General features: G+C 31.5%; 1 protein-coding gene across 1 annotated transcript; it reads left to right on the plus strand.

Annotated features, from left to right (window-relative positions):
* LOC127718822 (uncharacterized) lies at nucleotides 1-15228 on the plus strand. The gene is made up of 6 exons (XM_052224896.1): nucleotides 1-267; nucleotides 1120-1337; nucleotides 2220-2268; nucleotides 3012-3101; nucleotides 7272-7391; nucleotides 14436-15228. Exons 1-6 carry the CDS (start codon nucleotides 63-65, stop codon nucleotides 14570-14572), a joined length of 819 nt encoding a protein of 272 aa, XP_052080856.1. The 5' UTR covers nucleotides 1-62; the 3' UTR covers nucleotides 14573-15228.
* Nucleotides 15229-21639: the final 6411 nt, after the last annotated feature.

Genomic DNA, 21639 nt, shown 5'->3' on the forward strand with positions numbered 1-21639 from the left:
CATGAACCATTAAGTAACAACGATATAGGTTGTACTTGTATAAGAGACACATTTCTGCAATTATGGAACATCTTTCTGTAGCAAAAGCCATATGTATGTACTTATTGAAAAATTTGTCACCAAGAGTAGTCCGTGCTAATTTTGACAGATATTTCTCACCTACCAATCTACTCTCAACGCTGACTGCAAAATATAACACTCTCTTGGACTTGAAATCAAAGGGAATTCTGAACCAGACTCGAAGGCATATTTTAGTTCCAAGAAATGGTATATCTTTATGTGACTGCTCAAATTCTGTGGATTTAGATTTTATTAATATGACGTTCACATTATTAATTTTATTATTTGGTGATGGCTAAACAAAAATATTTCTCATTTATAAATGACATCTTCAATATCTTGTCATTAACAGTTTCTCTTTTTTACTTACTTCTTGCTTAATTCACTTCTGAATCGAGTGCCTTGATGTATAAAATAACAACACTGTTCTACTTCATGATATTGGAACCATATAAACAGTTAATAACGCATTCAGGGCATTACTCTAACAAATAACTATTCAAAATTAACAATAACAGTTATGTTGAAAATGGAACACTACTTATAATTACTTATATATGTAATTTTTGTAAATATTCTATGCAGAGGTTTCTTTTTTTTTACAGATTTTACTAGCGTTTACATATTTCCACCAATACTATTGTATTTTTCAATGAAGTATAAAAACTAAAATAAGAATTTCTTTCCAGATGTATACACGTATAATATTAAAGCTTTTGGATCAAACACTGGTCTTTTTCGGACTATGTTAACATCATTTTCATTAGAAATCTTGAAAGTAGATAGATATGAACAGATGTAAATACTATTCAATTGAGACATTAAGCTGATCAGAATTTGTAACTCAAAAATATTATATAAATTCCTTAATTAATTGAAATTGATAGTTATTTGAAGGATAAAATAGTATAAAATTACTTATGGAAATACTATTTGTGTCATTATTTTTTACAGTTCATTTGTAAAAAGTTATCCTTAATATTGAAAATGGTGAGTCAAATACTCCAGCATATCACATTTTAACACTGATTTTAGGACCATATAAATTGTTTGTTGCAGGGGTAGCTGATTCCAAAACATTTGATGTAGCATTGATGATCTGTTTGATCAAAAACTTGACAACTATCATTCCTGTAATCAATGGATTTTACCGTGAACCACAAGCAATAACATTACAGAACATCAGATTTAAATTGCTGAGGGACACCCCAACCCGTCATGCTACAACAATAGTAGACCTTGGTTATCTCAATACAACATGCAGATATATATCAGACGTAAGTGTGTCTTTGCAACGCTTAAATTAATCAATATTTCAGAAGAGTATTCAGTTTCATGTTTCTTAACCTATTGAACAAGTCTGTTCTGAAATTTAAAGGCCTTGATTACGAATTGTTGGTTCTGTGTTCCGGGAAGTCATAAAAAAGGCAGGCGGACATCACAGTAGTCTGGGACTCCGACTGAACAAAATTCTCTTTGTTTCCATACATATAAGTAGTTGATTCATTATTGAAACATTGGTATTGAGAAATTTACCACCTAACATCCTTAACATCTGTGTAATGCGACAAATTTGAGAATCTTAGTCTATTTTCCATGGTACATGTGGTAGGGGATGCAAAATACCATGGCCAGGTATTTAATGTTTTAAACCTTTTTTTTTCACTTCTTTTTTTTACCCACCTACCATGAAAAAATTAATAATCTCAGATTTTCAAAATTGTCAGAGCTATTTGAACAACTTTATATAGTAATAATTCTTAAGTAGTGATAATTCTCATGTAAGTATTTTGTAAGGATAAGCTCAGAAATATCAGAAAAGATTTTTCAAACATTTTTACCTTGCCGATTATTGACGTCAGTATTTTAAAACTGCTTATATGTTCAAAAAAGTTTCTTGAATGAATAAACAGGGGAGGTCAGTTTCGTATAGGGCTTCAATTTTCCAAACAGATGAGGTTCAATTTTTGCATGGGTTTTAAAATGTCATTTGTTTCTTTAACTCTTAAAATGTATTAGCTCTGCAAAAATAGCCCTTTTCAATACCTTACATTTTGAGTTGAAGTTTTATTTGCACTGTCTTTGATTTGATATATATCTTGTTTATTTTTGGCAATTGCAGATGCAGTTTTATCTATATTACGTTTGATTTATTACAGATAAAATTGGGAACAGTATTGTGGTATATTTTGAGCTACAAACTTACAGGTACGTCTAAGACATTTAAATTATCAATTTGAATTATCATTGCAATATATAAAAAAAATCAAAATATAGAAAAACAATGAACATCTTTATCAGTGAATGCAGTACATATAACAACATACAATTGTAATAGAGATCATGCAGCAGATGTTACCGTTGTCCCCGAAACGAGTTTAAAATATTTAATGATTTAAAGTCGGAGAAAATATTCCTTCTTTAATATGACAACCTTGTTGTTCTCCCTCTTTTAATAAAAATATATGTGTAACTTATTAAGGAAACGCACATTACCATGCCGAAGTATAGAATGGCATCGCGATCCTACATTTGTACCACGCAGATTTTATCAAAAGATATAAACATGAATTCAAGATTGATTCATACCGAACAAAACTTGTCAGAATTCGTCCAATATCTGTTGCGTGTTATATTCGAATTTTTATGAGAATTTTTGTTTTCTTCGTTACTTGCGACTTCTAATGTTTTTATTGCCCAACTGATCTTACGCTTCTTTGTCATTATATCAAATTAAACACTGCATACAGTTTGTACATCATTTCTAGATTTATCTTCATTAGGAACGCTCCAAGCCAAAATCATTGTATTACAGTTATATATTGAACAGTTAATTTAAATTTACAGAGCAGCTACCCTATGCTTGTCAGCAAATGAAAAAAATAAATTTCAAGAGTGTCATGTTTCTTTTAAAAAATATCCTACTATTGATGTCTTATGTATTTTCGCAGCTATAAAAGCTATTAAACACACCAGCGAAGAAATTTCTAAATGCAAAGAAACAACAGACGTCGATTTCCGATATCAACTACAGAAAGCAGGTATATATAATCAACATCATAAATTGTTAGTAATCTGTTCTATTTACAAAGTCAAATCATTCTTTATAGAGTTTGAAACCACCACATTTTTTGTTGTTAGAGAAAAGTTGAAGGAAAAGTATCGTACTCTAACTTTTGCATGTGAAAATCACCTTCCATCTTACCTAATCTTCAATTATCTGTTTATTCTGTTACTGCCGTAATACTTTGCAACAACTTTGAAAATGACCCTGTGACGGATATTGCATGTCTAACAGATTATATAACTTTGTCTCGGGTTCTTTTCACTCTGTTTGGAGAAATTATTGTTCGTACTATTTTTGCTTCCATCCCTGTTGATATGTACTGGATATTATTGTTTTACTGAAATTGATACAATATCAAATGTTAACATTTTGCGTGAACACAATTTCGTAGATATGGACATTCTTTTTTTTTCAAATAACACATACTAAATCTCTACGTTGACGTTGTAGTTAACACGTCATTAAGTAATTATCAGTCCTTCAGTCAATATTCAGACTTATTAACTGCGGAAATTCAATTTTGTTCCGACAATTCCATTGCAGTCAATTAAGATCTATCCAGTCTGAAACTAACATTATCAACCTGCTTGATTTCGTGACTGACAACATATTTGTTACGTTGGGAGGACGTGTATTTCAACAAACCATCGACATTCCTATGAAAACAAACTGTGCCACTCTTTTTGTCCACTTGTTAATTTATTCATTTGAGGCTCCAATATCAATATTGGAAAACATAGAAATGGTGTGGAAATTATCGTCTGGTATGGCATACTGATGTTCTGAATAATCTGTTTTTATGGTGTATTTTTTTTCAAAAATGAGGATCGAAAATAATTAACTTTTTTTGTAAACTTTCCATGGTTTTGCGAACGAAACGTCAGTATGGAAGTTGTTTACCAAACGACAGACTGTTCCCGCTTCATGGTTTTATAAGGGAAAAACGGTGCGTTCAGCTGGTAACAAGTAAAATAGAGTTATTTCCGGTAGTATCAGAAGTCACCTTAAAGGAAGTCATTTTAAATAATATCGGATCTTTATGAAAAAATCTTGTTATACTTATTTACGTCTATGCCATCTTTTATCTTTTATATTTAAAACACGATAGTTATTTTCAAGTCCTTTTCCACGAATAGTTGAAGAAAAAGTGTCGTACTCTTAACTTTTGCATGCAAAAATCACCATCCATCTTGTCCAATCTTCAATTATCTGTTTAGTCTGTTACTGCCGTGATACTTTGCAACCACTTTGAAAATGACCCTGTGACGGATATTGCATGTCTAACAGATTATATAACTTTGTTTCGGGTTCTTTTCACTCTGTTCGGAGAAATTGGTGTTCCTACTGTTTTTGCTTCCATCCCTGTTGATATGTACTGGACATTATTGTTTTACTGAAATTGATACAATATCAAATGTTCACATTTTGCGTGAACACAATTTCGTAGATATTGTATTGACATTCCGCAACGCGATTTATTGTTTATCGTTTTTCAAATAACACATACTAAATCTCTACGTTGACGTTGTACATAACACGTCATTAAGTAATTATCAGTCCTTCGGTCAATATTTAGACTTATTAACTGCGAAAAATTCAATTTTGTTCCGACAATTCAATTGCAGTCAATTAAGATCTATCCAGTCTATTTCAGACTTTTCAGCAGTTTTTATTTACCTGCACACTTCAACAGCTGTTGAACGCTATGAAAATCGGCTGAGCAGTACTAAACTGACTGTTAGCGAACTGTCTGAGATGTACTGAATTTACCGCTGTAGATAGATATGAAAATAAACTGAAAGACTAAACATGACCTCATTTTTATTTTATGGCAAATAGGGGATATTTATTGAAGAATTAAACTGTTGGAATGATTGGAGATGTTTTTTTCATTGTATATAGACTAGGATATCCGACTTTATAAACAATAATTCTTTTCTAGATTATTTGACTAGGGATTTGGCTATGATAATTTGCAGAGTGATAAGGGGAATGAAAGAAAAAATTTCTGAACGCAAAGAAACAATAGACGATGAATATCGATACCAACAATTTAAAAAAGGCATACTTAAATTACAGCATACATTTTATATAAACTGTTCTGCTTATATACGTCTGATCATTCTTCAGAGTATTTGAAACTAGCCATGTTTTTGGGGTCCGTTGAAATCTGATTTTAGTTTTTAAAGAATTCCACATTGCACTAAGGTATGTAAGAAATCATAGAAAGTAGGACGAGTTTACTAAATAAATTAAGTGTTAGTATTTTATTTTTAAATGTTTCTTTTTTGTAATAGTCGCGCTTAAGAATATATAAAATGATTATCTCCGAATGAAAAACAGTCATGCTTGATTGTATTGGTTCGTTGTGTTGCAATTTCTTTTATTATGAATTTGAAAATGTTTTGTGTTATTTAATTTAATTCTGACCAGTTACACTGCATGCATATATAATATTTTAAAGTATTTTTCACACCATGCATATAACTGAGGGTAAGAATTTAACTTTTTACAGAACACTGAAATGATACTTTATGTTAATCAATTGGCATATGATAAATGTGACTATCTTTAATATCATTTAAAATATTTGACATTTCCAAATTTTACACAGGTAGTGCCCTTCCAAACTAAAAGTCAAATTGAAAGAGTTAGTCCAGCTTTGTTTAATAAAAAAGAATGGCGAACGTAGATCCATGTATTTTGTCTCAGGGAAGGATAAATCCTACTTTGTACAAAAAATTACTTTGATTCAAACAAAAATTTTTCTGAAACTAGCATTATCAAGCTGCTTGATTTCGTGATTGACAACATATTTGTTACGTTGGGAGGATGTGTATTTCAACAAACCATCGACATTCCCATGAAAACAAACTGTGCCATTCTTTTTGTCCACTTGTTCATTTATTCATTTGAGGCTCCAATATCAATATCGGAAAACATAGAAATGGTGTGGAAATTATCGTCTGGTATGGCATACTGATGTTCTGAATAATCTGTTTTTATGGTGTATTTTTTTCAAAAATGAGGATCGAAAATAATTAACATTTTTTGTAAACTTTCCATGGTTTCGCAAACGAAACTTCAGTATGGAAGTTTACCAAACGACAGACTGTTCCCGCTTCATGGTTTTATAAGGGAAAAACGGTGCGTTCAGCTGGTAACAAGTAAAATAGAGTTATTTCCGGTAGTATCAGAAGTCACCTTAAAGGAAGTCATTTTAAATAATATCGGATCTTTATGAAAAATCTTGTTATACTTATTTACGTCTATGCCATCTTTTATCTTTTATATTTAAAACACGATAGTTATTTTCAAGTCCTTTTCCACGAATAGTTGAAGAAAAAGTGTCGTACTCTTAACTTTTGCATGCAAAAATCACCATCCATCTTGTCCAATCTTTAATTATTTGTTTAGTCTGTTACTGCCGTGATACTTTGCAACCACTTTGAAAATGACCCTGTGACAGATATTGCATGTCTAACAGATTATATAACTTTGTCTCGGGTTCTTTTCACTCTGTTCGGAGAAATTATTGTTCCTACTGTTTTTGCTTCCATCCCTGTTGATATGTACTGGACATTATTGTTTTACTGAAATTGATACAATATCAAATGTTCACATTTTGCGTGAACACAATTTCGTAGATATTGTATTGACATTCCGCAACGCGATTTATTGTTTATCGTTTTTCAAATAACACATATAAAATCTCTACGTTGACGTTGTACATAACACGTCATTAAGTAATTATCAGTCCTTCGGTCAATATTCAGACTTATTAACTGCGGAAAATTCAATTTTGTTTCGATAATTCAATTGCAGTCAATTAAGATCTATCCAGTCTATTTCAGACTCTTCAGCAGATTTTATTTACCTTCACACTTCAACAGCTGTTGACCGCTATGAAAATCGGTTGAGCAGTACTAAACTGACTGTTAGCGAACTGTCTGAGATGTACTGAATTTACCGCTGTAGATAAATATGAAAATAAACTGAAAGACTAAACATGACCTCATTATTCTTTTATGGCAAATAGGGGATATTTATTGAAGAATTAAACTGTTGGAATGATTGGAGATGTTTTTTTTTCATTGTATATAGACTAGGATATCCGACTTTATAAACAATAATTCTTTTCTAGATTATTTGACTAGGGATTTGGCTATGATAATTTGCAGAGTGAAAAGAGGAATGAAAGAAAAAATTTCTGAACGCAAAGAAACAATAGACGATGAATATCGATACCAACAATTTAAAAAAGGTATACTTAAATTACAGCATACATTTTAAATAATCTGTTCTGCTTATATACGTCTGATCATTCTTCAGAGTATTTGAAACTAGCCACATTTTTGGGGGTTCGTATTACTCTGATTTTAGATTTTAAAGAATTCCACATTGCAATAAGGTATGTAAGAAATCATTTTAATTGGGACGGATTTACTAAATAATTAAATGTTAGTATATTATTTTTACATGTTTCTTTTTGTAATAGCCGCGCTAAAGAATATATATAAATTATTATCTCCAAATGAAAAACAGTCATGCTTGATTGTATTGGCGCGTTGTGTTGCAATTTCTTTTATTATCAATTTAAAAATGTTTTGTGTTATTTAATTTAATGCTGACCAGTTACACTGCATGCATATATAATGTTTAAAAGTAATTTTTCACACCATGTATATTTCTAAGGGTTAGAAAATTAACTTTTTACAGAACACTGAAATGACACTTTATGTTAATTGGTTGATTGATTGTTGGTGTTTTAACGCCATTTTAAGCGCCACTTTTGGGCTATTTCGTGGCAGCCAGTTTTTATTGGTGGAGGAAGCCTGAGTGCTCGGAAAAAAACCACCGACCTTCGATAGGAAAACTGACAATCCTAGTCAATTTAGAGTTGGAACTGTTTTTTTTTTTTCTCACAAAAACGAATGACGATCGTAGATTCAAGCATTTTGTCTTTGATTCAAACAACAAATTTTCGGAAACTAGCATTTTCAAGATGCTTGATTTCGTGATTGACAACATACCTGTTACGTTTGGAGGACGCGTTTTTCAACAAACCATCAGCATTCCCATGGGAACAAACTGTATCCCTCTTCTTGTCCACTTGTTCCTTTATTCCTATGAGGCTGACTTCATACAGAAACTTTTAATGAAGAAAGAAACGAAATTAGCAGTATCCTTTAACTTTACTTTCCGCTATATAGATGATGTTCTCTCACTAAATAGTTCAACTTTGGTTAATATATAAAACAAGAAGATGTTGTATGATTGCCATTGAAACCACTCTTCCCAAGAAACCAAATGACAAAGAAATTAACAACTATAGGTCACTGTACGGCCTTCAACAATGAGCATAGCCCATACCGCATAGTCAGCTATAAAAGGCCCCGAAATGACAATTGTAAAACGAGAAAACTAACGGACTAATTTATGTTGAAAAAAATGAACGAAAAACAAATATGTAACACAGCAACAAACGACAACCACTGAATTACAGGCCTCTGACTTGGAACAGGCACATACATATAGAATGTGGCGGGTTAAACATGTTAGCGGGATCCCAACCCTCATCCTAACCTTGGGCAGTGGTGTAACAGCACGAACAGTGCAACAAAAGAACGATAAAAATCAGTTGAAAAAAGGCTGAACTCATCAGATTGATACAATTAGAAACACATCTAACAAAAACACAGAGTGGACGTGGCCGGGTACTTGTACTATGTTGAACGAATCTATTCCATTGAACTTGAGATAAAGGCTACATCAGATACAGATATGTCTGCCTCATATCTTGTCTTACATCTAACAATTGACAATGTGGTTCGTTTGAAAACAAAACTTTACAACAAAAGAGATAATTGCAGCTTTCAAATTGTGAATTTTCCATTTCTATGCACTCCAGCAGCGCCTTTATACGAAGAATATATCTCCCAGTTGATACGATATTCCAGGGCTTGTATTGCCTTGATAGAGGGTTGCTGCTTACAAGGAAGCTATCAAACCAAAAGTTCCAAGTGGTGAATTTAATTTCGTAAATCTTACGGACGTCATTATGGGTCGGTTGACCGTTATGGTATATCTTTTTCACAGATGAAGGCGAATATGTTCCAACTGATGTAACTACAATCCTGTCCCCTTTTTCTCGAATGTGATCTACCAAATTAAACTTATTACAGGGTGTGTACTAACGTGAGCATCACAACGGGTGCCACATGTGGAGTAGGATCTGCTTACCCTTCCGGAGCATCTGAGATCGTCCCAAGTTTTGGTGGGGTTCCTGTTGCTCAGTATTTAGTTTTCTATGTTGTGTCTTGTGTACTATTGTTTGTTTAATTATTATCTTCTTTTTTAGTCATGGCGTTGTCAGTTTATTTTCGACTTATGAGTTCTAATGTCCCTTCGGTATCTTTGACCTCTCTTTTACGATTGACTTCATTATTTCACTTTGATTTCATATTGCGTAGACCTTCTTTCAAATATGCCATCTCTATCATCGAAGACATTGTCATATGTATACGAAGTATTGACTCAAACATTTAAAATGAAAATTATGTGACTGAATTGATGTATTAGGGTGGTACGAGTAGCATCAATAACCATCTCAAATTGAAAAAAAAAACTGTACGGAATTTTCTGAAACATTAAAGAAATAAAACAATCACCAGTTCCATCTTCTCAATATGAAGTTCTTGCAAACTTCATGGTATATATAGTAGTAAAACTTCACTAGGAATAATAAAAGCCAGGCCTTAAATTACCAAGGATAAACTTTAATTCATCGTATCAAAAACAGTGCATGTGATAAGTACTGTAGATAAGTCTTTTTAATATGACCAGGTTGTTGGTCACCTCTGTCATATTAATTAGTTTCGGGGGAAACTAGCGGTAGCTCAGATAAAGTCCAAGTCGCTGGAAAGTTTTCATATTTATTTAGCATCCATATAATTCAAACATTAAAACATAACTGCATAACAACATAAAAACATATATAAAAAACAATGTCCAAAGACTGATTGACATGCATAAAATGAACCAATCAAAATATCTTTTTATCAAATATTATAAATCGCGTTTTGCCGAAAGCGGGGATTACGGATTAAAAACATGTTTCGTATAAGTTTGTCAAGAATGGCTTTCGGCAGTTATCACTTAGTGTCAAATTATCTATGTTCTTTGTTACAGAACCTTTTATCTTAAAGACGGATATAAATCTTTGATAATTAATCTGAATGAAAGGATTATAGTTAAGTGTAAAATACAAGTAACTTTTGAATAGCGTAAAATACAATAAACTAATAAATTATTAAAACGCAATGAGGACTCGGAATAATAATAAAAAGCTAACATTTATAAAAATATACAAAATCCTAAATGTGAACTTTGAACGAACAATTGTCGGGTCATATTACCCCGTCGCTCCTTATCTGATACTCCCGTATCAGCATGTGTAAATTATGAACGAATAATATTTCAAAATGCATAGAGGAGAAATTAAAAAGAGCAAAATTTATTTACATTATTTACAAGCGCGCTATTACGAACATTTGTCGTCTAACGTTTTCTCTCTCAAAATTTCTTTAAAGTACATGTAATTAAATCTAAGTGTGTCTAAATACCAACACGAATAAATCACGAATCAATATGTATAAAACGAACAGTCTGTAATATTTGCCACTATGCAAATAACAAATGAACACTGTGTCTCTTTCACAGAAATTCGATACTTGAATCTATATGGGAATATAAAACAAATCAGTAATATGTATATAAACATTGTCATTGCATTAAGTCATTGTTTTGTCAAATAAATCTGTTACATCACCAACTCTATTTCCACCTGGAATGAACACTAAGAATATCACGGAGATTCTCTTCAATCTGAACTTTGTTACTACATATTTTAAGTTTCAGGAACATTTGTTCGAACTAGTTCTGTAGCACTATATGCATATTTATGTACACATCTTTGTACTAATACATCGAACACATCTATGTGAATGTAACCATTTATCAAAATGTCGCTTATACCTGATATCTATTTTAAACAAAAAACGAAAAGTGTAGATCATTTCGATACTTGAAAAGGCATTGTATGGAACATCGCAATACTGATTGTAAAGCTAAAAATATATATTTGCAATTAAATAAATCTCAACATACTCATCTAAAAATATTATGGTAACTTGGCTACGGATATAAAATGTTGGGAAAAAATAAGGGGGGGGGGCAAACTGTTGAACTTCAAATTGAGAAAATAAGACATAAGAACGAAATACGTATAAAATTCAAGTGTAAAAATCTTTCTGGTTGTAAACGTGCTGTGTATTTTTTTAAAACAAAACAGGTTCTAATAGAATTTTTAAGATACTATTTTGTCTAAATAAAGCAATTCCTACTTATATTATGATAAATGCAAATGACATTGTGTTGTGGTGTTGTTTAAAAAAAATGCATGTTTTGAAGTAAAATACATGTTTAACAATGGTTTCTTTAAATGCAAAAGCAGTTAAAATGATTTTTCAAGGTTTTATCGTTTCAGCATAGGATCGTCACTCCTATATTGAAACTCCTTTGAACATGAATTGGGTGACGAGTCCAAGCCATGATCGAAAGGGGTCGAAAGAAATGCCAAACATTTGGTACGACTGTACCCGTTATACCATTGTTAGAACGTGAAAATAACACCAATTTTGTTATTGCTGTTACTTGATGTATGAATTGTCACTGATGTTTGTCTTATAATACGACCATTAACTTGTGTAAAACACGAGTTCCAAACTTACGACAAATATACTATGACAACCCAATATGAGATGGAATATTGTTATACTAACATTACCGTTTAAGAAAAAAAATAAGACTCATTTTGTATATGAAGTAATTGATTATGTTACTATCTATCAAATTGCGATGTAAAAAACACGGGGTTGTACATAGTATGTAAGTTAACTTTTGCTATTTAATTTGAAAAATGATGTGTAATTGTATTGTGTAATTCTACAGAAGAATAAAAGGGGGGGGGGGGGGGTCATTTCTATCTCTTTGTTTTACGTGCTTTTATACGTTTAGTCTGATCCTTGCGAACTTTATAATCATGTCTTAATTCTTGGGGAATATTTTCTTCCGGTTCCCATGTATTGTCTCTGTGACTAAACCCTAACCATTTTATTTTGTAATGCATTTTTTTGTTTATACGTTTTGCGTGAATTATCCGTTCTACTTGAAACAGATCTGGATCATCGTTAGTTCGGATATCATCGGTATTTCGTTGTACTTGGTTCTCTGGCTGTGTATCGGTTTCAACAATTTCGTCGGCATCTTGGGCATTTTCCTCTTCATCCTCTTCATCTTCGGACATTTCATCGTCAGTTGGGATGTCTACATTGTTTGTAGGCCTATCTTGGGGATCGTGATACTGTTTCAACCTGTTTGCGTTTACGGGTCCTTTGATTGGTACATCGTCTGAACAGCGCCGTAATTTGTATGTTTTTATGTTGTTATTCAGTTATGTTTTTATGATTGAAATATATGGATGCGAGATAAATATGTAAACTTTCCAGCGACTTGGACTTTATCTAAACTACCGCTAGTTTCCCCCGAAACTAATTAATATGACAGAGGTGACCAACAACATGGTCATATTAACATCAACTTAGATCTTAGATCTTGGTTAACCGGTTAATAACCGGTTATCGATCAAAAGATCAAAAGATTATCCGATTAATCACATGAATCAGTAATGCAAAACTGTTCGATTAGACAACACCAGTCGTTACATTTATTTAGTATTTCTTGCATGTTTCTATGTTATCTAATTTAAAATGAAAAATTGAACTATTCGAAATCTCTTGCCGATATACAAAAAATAAATTAACAAAGATGCCGAACTCCGAGGAAAATTCAAAACGGAGAGTCCGTAATAAAATGGCAAAATTTAAAGCTCAAACACATCAAATGAATGGGTAATAACTTTCATATTCCTGACTTGGTACAGTCATTTTCTAATATAGAAAATGATGTTTTAAACCTGGTTGTATAGCTAGCTAAACTTATATATATATATATATATATATATATATATATATATATATATATATTGCCTAACAATGTAATTTTAACACACTATTTAGTATGTAAATATAAGAATGTTTAAAATATTTACAAAATGATGAAAATAAACGCAATATTTCGCTAGACTAACTAGCTTTATCAAGCGTGCATCTATCCAGGTGAAATCGGATGTAGATGATAAGAAACTTTTGCAGCTCAATGTATATGTTGAACCTGAATTTAGCTGCCTTGAAAATAATACATAATTTGGATGAAGTTCAAGATTTTTACAAAATTTGTAGTTGAAGTTAGCAACGTCCATTGGCCAATATTACAGGATAAAAAGGACGATGCTGTGTACTAAATTATTCTTTATCTTTCCTGTATCTTTTCTCATCTTTTTCGTTAAGACCATCAGGTTCTAAAGTGTGGAGTTGGTGGATCCAAAAATTTTCTCTTCTCCTTCTCGCCGTGGTGTCCCACTCGGTGTTGACTTCTCAACACCGAGTGGGACACCACGGCGAGAAGGAGAAGAGAAAAAATTTTTGGATCCACTAACTCCACACTTTAGAACCTGATGGTCTTAACGAAAAAGATGAGAAAAGATACAGGAAAGATAAAGAATAATTTAGTACACAGCATCGTCCTTTTTTATCCTGTAATATTGGCCAATGGACGTTGCTAACTTCAACTACAAATTTTGTAAAAATCTTGAACTTCATCCAAATTATGTATTATTTTCAAGGCAACTAAATTCAGGTTCAACATATACATTGAGCTGCAAAAGTTTCTTATCATCTACATCCGATTTCACCTGGATAGATGCACGCTTGATAAAGCTAGTTAGTCTAGCGAAATATTGCGTTTATTTTCATCATTTTGTAAATATTTTAAACATTCTTATATTTACATACTAAATAGTGTGTTAAAATTACATTGTTAGGCAATCTATAATTTTATTTGTGTAATTGAATTAATCTCTGTACTGATTAATCCACACTCCCATAGATTTGTATGTCATGTGCTGCTATTTATAGGCACTTATATATATATATATATATATATATATATAAGTGATGACGGTTATATTCAATTGTGGAAAGATTCAAAATATTTCCTCTGCACTGCCCTATTTTGTATGAACGTATGTTCATTCGCTTTTATTAATGAAGCTAAACGTATGCATCACTTTATAAAAATGTTATAATTCTATAGAAACATATAACTTATTATTTGTACTTTATTATAGAATTACAACAATACTGCAAAAAGGTCTATAGAATCGTCTTCTTTGAAGTAATCAAAACAGAAAGATGTATATTTTGGTTTAGTGATTTGTCATGCATACAGTGGAGAAATGAGTTGAAATGGATTACAATACCTTAAATGGCATTGATTAAATTTTACACGGACAGATAGACAAGCGTCCAGTAAATCATATGAGGAAAGAACGTTTTAGCAAAATATGGTTCAACAATGAAGCCAAAGCTATATTTCAAAGTATTATCCATTATACGTTATAATATGCAGCAGTTTTTTGTATTAACAGCAAATCTGTTTATTCTCTTATTGGTGAAGATTATTGGAAAATTGTTGTATACAAAGTTGTTTGAGTTAAGTTATTGTAAATTTAGAAAATATTGGTTTTATCAGTTTGTTTTAATCCCCATCATTCTATTAAAAACTAAGCTTTTGTCGTAAAAATCATACTTTTTTTTTTATGTGGAGTGAATATCTTATTTGGCGCTCCCATTAATAAAACAAATCACGATACTTTGTTCCTTTACAGTGTGTAGTGTTAAGTTTTATCTAATTTAGTTTTAGATTAAGCCCCCTAATTATATGAATTAGGTCATTTGTTTGAACTATATTTTTTTTCAGTTAGACGTTTCTATATTGCCATTTTTAGTTTGTACATTTGAGTGTATTTTACTTCGTTTTCAGTTGCGGATCCAGGGGTCTATAGAATCGTCTTCTTTGAAGAAATTGAAACAGAAAGAAGTATATTTTGGTTTAGTGATTTGTCATGCATACAGTGGAGAAATGAGTTGAAATGGATGGGGGGGTGGGGGGGGGGGGGGGGTAGAAATTACCTATTTTTGGACGATAGATGCATTTGAAAGGGGACATATGATTGGAACACCCCCACCCTTATCCTAGGTTGTGAAACCCTCCTTTTAAGAATGGCCGGATCCACCCCTATTTTTTATAAGATATAAGGTTTGAGTTGTCTTTTTGACATTGATTTACATCCCCTTTTTATTGATATGGTATTTATATGATGTCATAGATTAAATTTATTCGTTCAGTGTATGTTTACTTTGTTTTTGTTAATATGTCTTTTTGATCGAGTTAAGTCATTGCAATTAATGTTTTATAGTGTGTCTTTCTATGTTGTAATGCTACACTACTGTTTCATGATAGAGTGAAGTGGTTGTTGATGTGGTTCATAAGTGTTTCTCGTTTTGTATATAGATTACAAAAAATGGAGACTGTTGGTTTTTCTATTTGAATTGTTTTCCACTATTCATTTTGGGGCCCTTTATAGCTTGCTGTTCGGTGTGAGCCAAGGCTCCGTGTTTTACTTTTATACATTGTGACTTGGATGAAGAGTTGTCTCATTGGCACTCATTCCACGTCTTTTTATTTCTACTTGTTGGAGAATAATGATAGCCGATACGGTATGGGTTTTATCATGTTGAAAGCCGTACGGTGACTTATGATTGCGTAATTCCACTTATTTGAAATCTGGTGGATAGTTGTCTCATTGGCATTCATACCACATCTCCTTTTTTTGGTATGTTGAAGCTTATTTCGATAAAATCTTAACAAACTTACTGATTTGAGCGATTGTTTTTGTAAATGTTTGAAAAAAACGAGTACAATATCATGTTCAACTGATACTGTCAAAATCGTAGCTAATGCCTCTTTCAGCAGATTTTCTTTGTCTTTGTCAAATAATCAAATATATGGCGTATACGAAACATTGTAATTTTTTTTTATTATTATTAATTAATTACAACAAAAAGTCTGGAAAATGAATTAACCTATTCGTAACTTTATATGATATTTCGTGGGTTGTTATTTTCGCAATTTCAATGTTTTCGCGCAGTGTACCTGATCGCAAATACGCCATTAGAAAACTTCCACATTTACAATACTTGTATTCTTCATGCTTAATTTGCTGTTTTAAAGTCTAACATTTTAAAGCAACTATTTCATTATTATTTGCCACCAATGCAATAATTACTTTTGAGGACAATTCAAGTCTAAAAATTGCATTCATAAAAACTTAATTAAAATGAAAATACATATCCTGTGTCTACTTTTCGCTTTCAAGGACTTAACAACACCCTGTTCTACTTTCTGTTTTGTTAACTTTACATTATCTCCAAATTATTACAATACACAAAAATTAAAGATGAAAGCAATTATATATTGCAAGCAATTTAAAAAAACAAATACAATAAATATATTATATTTAAACAATAACAGTGGGATTAGCGTACATTTTAAAATACAGCAATATTAATCAAAACATTGTTTTGTTTGGCGAATATAACTATGTATTTTTCTGAAAAGGACTATGTTTTGTTCAACACTAGTTTATTCTGTTCCCAATTTTGCATTTGCCACAGAAGTATGAGATAAATGTGGGATAAGTTATTCAAATAAATTATACGACTTGCAATTCATAGCTGCAAGAATTGTAACAAGAGTAACAATTTTCACTAAACCTGTATTTCTATACACTAAGGTTGGCTGGGAATCTTTTCAAAAGACAAAGAAAAAGAAAAAACATAGGTTTTATGATATGAATAAAAAAATGGACCTGAATACCTGTGTAATATTTTTCCCCATGTGTACAAAGTGCAACCAATTGTCCGTTACGAAAAGGTAAAAATATCTTTGTTCCAATTTGTAGACTCTTCCTCATCACTGAATCTTTTATTCCATCTACAAAAGAGAATGGATTATAAATTAAGACGACCTAAATATTCGCAACACCTTAATATTCTATGTGTAAATATAAGTACGAATTGAAAGATAAAAGTGTCCAGAGTAAAGTGGCAACGATATATCTATACGGTTCGAGGAAACTGAATATTTTTGTAACTCAATTGCAATGTTCCACTAAATTTTGAAACAATTACCTTTTTAAAACCCAACTATACTGAATCAGTCATGTCAGTGTGTGTCTGACATTGATCATTGATAATGTTCATTTCCTTTTCGTTTTACTTGAATGGCTAAGTTTTACTCTGAAAGAAGTGAACGTGAACTTTGTTTTTTAAAGAAAATCCTTTATATTATCAAAATCTTCATAGATATGCCAATATTGAATTATTGACTTCCCAGACACTATTTCGCCGACATGTTTCCGTATGCAGTGACTTTACCAACGAAAAATCGTTATAACTTCGGCCACCGCACAGCGCAAGTGCGAGGGGAAAACCGTGATGAAGGAATGTAAACACACGTGCTCTTGGAGGTAAATAGAAATAACAGAGTCTTGAAGAACAAATTTAATACAACAATTCATTTAACAACTGTTAAGGAAAAGTTAAATTAACAAATGGGATTACATGGAAAAGATCAAAAAACAAATGTTATGGCTCTTTCAATTCACTTATCTGTCACGCTTTTCACGTGTTCTTTTTTTATTGTTTAGTAATGTCACGATCCGGTAAACGTCGACAAAAAACTCGAAAGTTAATTAGCTTGCGATCATCAACCCCTGAATGAAATATTATTTGTCGATAATTAAGGAATGATTGTAATATTTTTTCTGTCTATGAAGAAATAACATAAAAAATGTGGTCACACTGAATAACCCGCGTAGCGGGTTATTTTAAAGTGTGCACCACATTTTTTATGTTATTTCGAATAGACAGAAAAAATATTAAAGTCAATTCTTATAACTTAATTCTAAATTCCATTTTAAACCGGAGTAAACCATGAAAAAACGTTGATGAAGTCACGGTCACATGACAAAATTATGTCTATGAGCTGATAAACAAAACAACGTCAGCCAATCAGAAGACGCGTTACATCCAAAATTAAATCATTACGTTATAATTTAATTTTGGATGTAAAAATATTACAATCATTCCTTAAATAGATGTGTAATAAATAAATAAAAAAACGTGCACGCAAGACTTTATTAAGTATATATGCATGCATTGGTTCCATCATTTCGATAACATTAAAATTTCAAGAAACTCGTTTCATATGACTTTAAGACTTTGAATTGTCGAATGAACAACATCTCCTAATTCTTAAACATGTCAATATTTTATTGAAAGATCTAACAGATTTCTAGTAGCCTTTTAATGTGTTATTGATACAGAAATGGACCATCATCATCAAATCCTTAGTCATTATCACATGATAATTAATATAATTTCTCAATCTTTTCTTCTTTTTATGTATTGCTTATATAATTTCTAATGCATTTTTTCGTTGAACATGCATGTTCATAACATGTTTATAATTTATATATTTGCTCTAATTACATTATTGATATTTATTATGGAAAAGACTGCATTAGTCTGGTTTACTTGCATCTCATTCATTATACATTGTACGTATAGAGCAAATTAGTTAACCAATTTTATTTGCTAATTGAAAATTAAGCTGAATAAAATAATTTAAGACAGCAGAGAAGATAATTCTGTATAATATTTTTATTACTAAGACTTAAATAAAGAGTGGTCTATTTATACTGTTAATTTATGATGTCTCTAGTCTGGTCAAAGGGTCAGAGTTGTCCTACTTAATTAAACGATAAATTGTTGAAATAAGTTAACATGTTTTCACGCGCAGAGAAATTTCACTTATGACTATTGCATAATTGGAATGCATCTTTCTTATTGGTCAATGATCTTGCGGTGTCAGCACGAGTTCACGTGTAAGTGCGTTGTGGTCACTTCCTTTTATCATCAGCATTTGATGTGTTAACTTGTTATTCTTATCAAACAATTTGTGACAAATTCCCACCCACATACCTCCCTTAATGTTAATAGTATCTTTAGAAGCAGATATGTATATATGTTTATTTGTGGGGCAGATTTTTCTCCCCACCTTTGCTATTCCTTCTCATTTATTCAATTGATATGATATTAGTTGATGTAATTTCGTATTAATTATGTATTATTATTTCATATTAAATATGAACTTTTATGTCAAATGTTTTATTTGCAAAATGTATTTATTGCATTTTATGATTCTGAATAAATTACCTTCTTTCGTCAATTTAGTTTTTATATCATAAAGCAAAACAAGCGCAGACTCTGGTCTGTGTATACATAGTATATTTATGGTATCTAGCTGTCTGTCTTAAAGTTACTTAACCATAACTTTGACCTTTTTTTAATAAATGTTTTTTTTTTTCAATTTTATTTTACTTCTTGTCCCTTTTTTCAATGATGCTGCGTAACCTTTCACGTACGAGTTTGTCGTTTTGTACATATACATGTATCTTCTATCTTTTTCGAACAAAAATCAAAAGTAAATATTGAAGTCATTTCTCATTAGGTTTGCAAGAAATGCCTTAAACTACTACCGGTAATTATATGTATGTTGAAGGATAATTTTCAATTCATTTTACAGAGTTTACAACAGAAGTGACCCTTCCTCTTATGTACTCGATTTGATATAATGTGGATGGATTGTTAAAATGCTCATGACAACGTGGAATGAATAATTTTTGTATCTAACAAAGTAGATATGTTTGCCATTGAGGCAACCATTGACCAAAGTCAAAATGGTGTGGATTCAATCAATCACAGGTCTCCATACAGCCTTCAACAATTAGCAAAACCTATACTATATAGTCAATTATAAAAGGCACCGACATCACAAAGAAAACCCCGTTTTATACTAAATTGACAAGTTAAATCGGAGTTTTAATTTTCTAGGTTATAAGGCGACAGATAAGTCCTCATGAATACACGTCACCTAAGACGGACATTCTGACTACAATCTAAAAAGTCGTTGATCTAATCGGTAATGTCATGTGATAAGCAGAAAATCAGCAAACACCAATGTATAAATCGTTGGTTTGACCCGGCTGAGGTTTTTTTTTTTTTTTTTGCTTCATAAAATGTTTCATACATCAACTTAATTTACAGTACATGAAGACACGATTTTGTACAGAATTTCAATACAAAAATTCAAACAAGGAAGATTGTAGGCTTGCTTCAAACTGCATGTATGGAATCTTGCGAATTATTTCGTTTCTAGTAGGACAAATACAGTATATGTATAGATCGTGGCGTACGAAAATGCATAAGAAATGTTTGGCTGTTACCGTTTCCTACCCATGAAGTACACTTTCATGTCTGATAAGTTTAGAAAAATCTAGCAGGGTAAATATATGTTGTTTGAATAACAGTATATAATAAAATTTTGATGTATGCAGCCAAAATGTATAAATGTCATTATGATAAAAATGAAATAACGAGAATGTTAACAATAAGTTTGTTCGCATGTGTCAAACATATTTAGGCACAAAAGTTAAATGCATTTTGATTGCCCTTTTGAAAAAGATGGAGAGGAAGTCAGGCTATAAAGTAGTCTCGGCATTGGGCCAAAAAGATACTTCTTATGACGAATGTGCATTCCAAGAGCGTAGCAATCTTAGTCATTTATTTCTCACCAGATGAAAGACTGTAGTAATCAATGGTTACCGTACAAGAACATTTTTTTTTCTTTTTGTAGTGAATGGGGGTAAAAATTCTCCCGATGTATCATGACTCGATTAAGTTCGAATAGTATCATGCTTTTATTGGATTATGTTGTAATTCTATATACAGGATAATTTCACTCACATGAATTTCACGTGATATTCACTTGTATTTCACCACAAACGAGCTTAAATGTAAAAAGCACGTGAAATCATTTTATGTGAGTTTCACGTTATATTAGAAGTTTCCCGGAGAAATATATGAGATACAATATGCTTCTCCATCTCAAATATGGTTTTAGAAGAAATTTCCAAACGGTTTTAAACACAATCAAAATTACTTTATTTGTAGCAAGCTTCTGTGTTTTAAGAAATAATTGTGCTTTTTCAACAACAAAAAAGGAAATTGGTCCTAATTCTTACTTTATGTTGATTATTCCATTTGTTTGTTGACCGTTCACAGCGTTTATATAATTTCGTTGCAGAAGGTAATACCATATAATTAATGAATATATGTACAGAAAGAGAGCCAAGATAATTAAGACTATAGCAATACAAGATTTAGCTCCAATACATCACACTATGTCAGCATTACATTCAGTTAAATTGTCTTTTAATTTCCATTTCCCACAGAAATGTGATGAAAACAAACGATTTTCATATGTCTACCCAGAAGAGTTGAGTTAGAACCAACGTGCTGATACATGTAGTATCTATTTCATTCTGGTGTCTTCAAAACTACCAAACAAAATTCGGCATTAAAAGT

This window comes from Mytilus californianus, unplaced genomic scaffold, assembly GCF_021869535.1.
Source record: "Mytilus californianus isolate M0D057914Y unplaced genomic scaffold, xbMytCali1.0.p SCAF_10, whole genome shotgun sequence".
NCBI lineage: Eukaryota > Metazoa > Mollusca > Bivalvia > Mytilida > Mytilidae > Mytilus > Mytilus californianus.

Excerpts from the sequence above, each read along its gene's own strand:
- LOC127718822 (XM_052224896.1), top strand. The coding sequence starts at position 63 with ATGGAACATCTTTCTGTAGCAAAAGCCATATGTATGTACTTATTGAAA. Across the intron at positions 2,269-3,011 it reads TTTGAGCTACAAACTTACAG|CTATAAAAGCTATTAAACAC; the intron begins GTACGTCTAAGA and ends GTATTTTCGCAG. Across the intron at positions 3,102-7,271 it reads ATATCAACTACAGAAAGCAG|ATTATTTGACTAGGGATTTG; the intron begins GTATATATAATC and ends ATTCTTTTCTAG.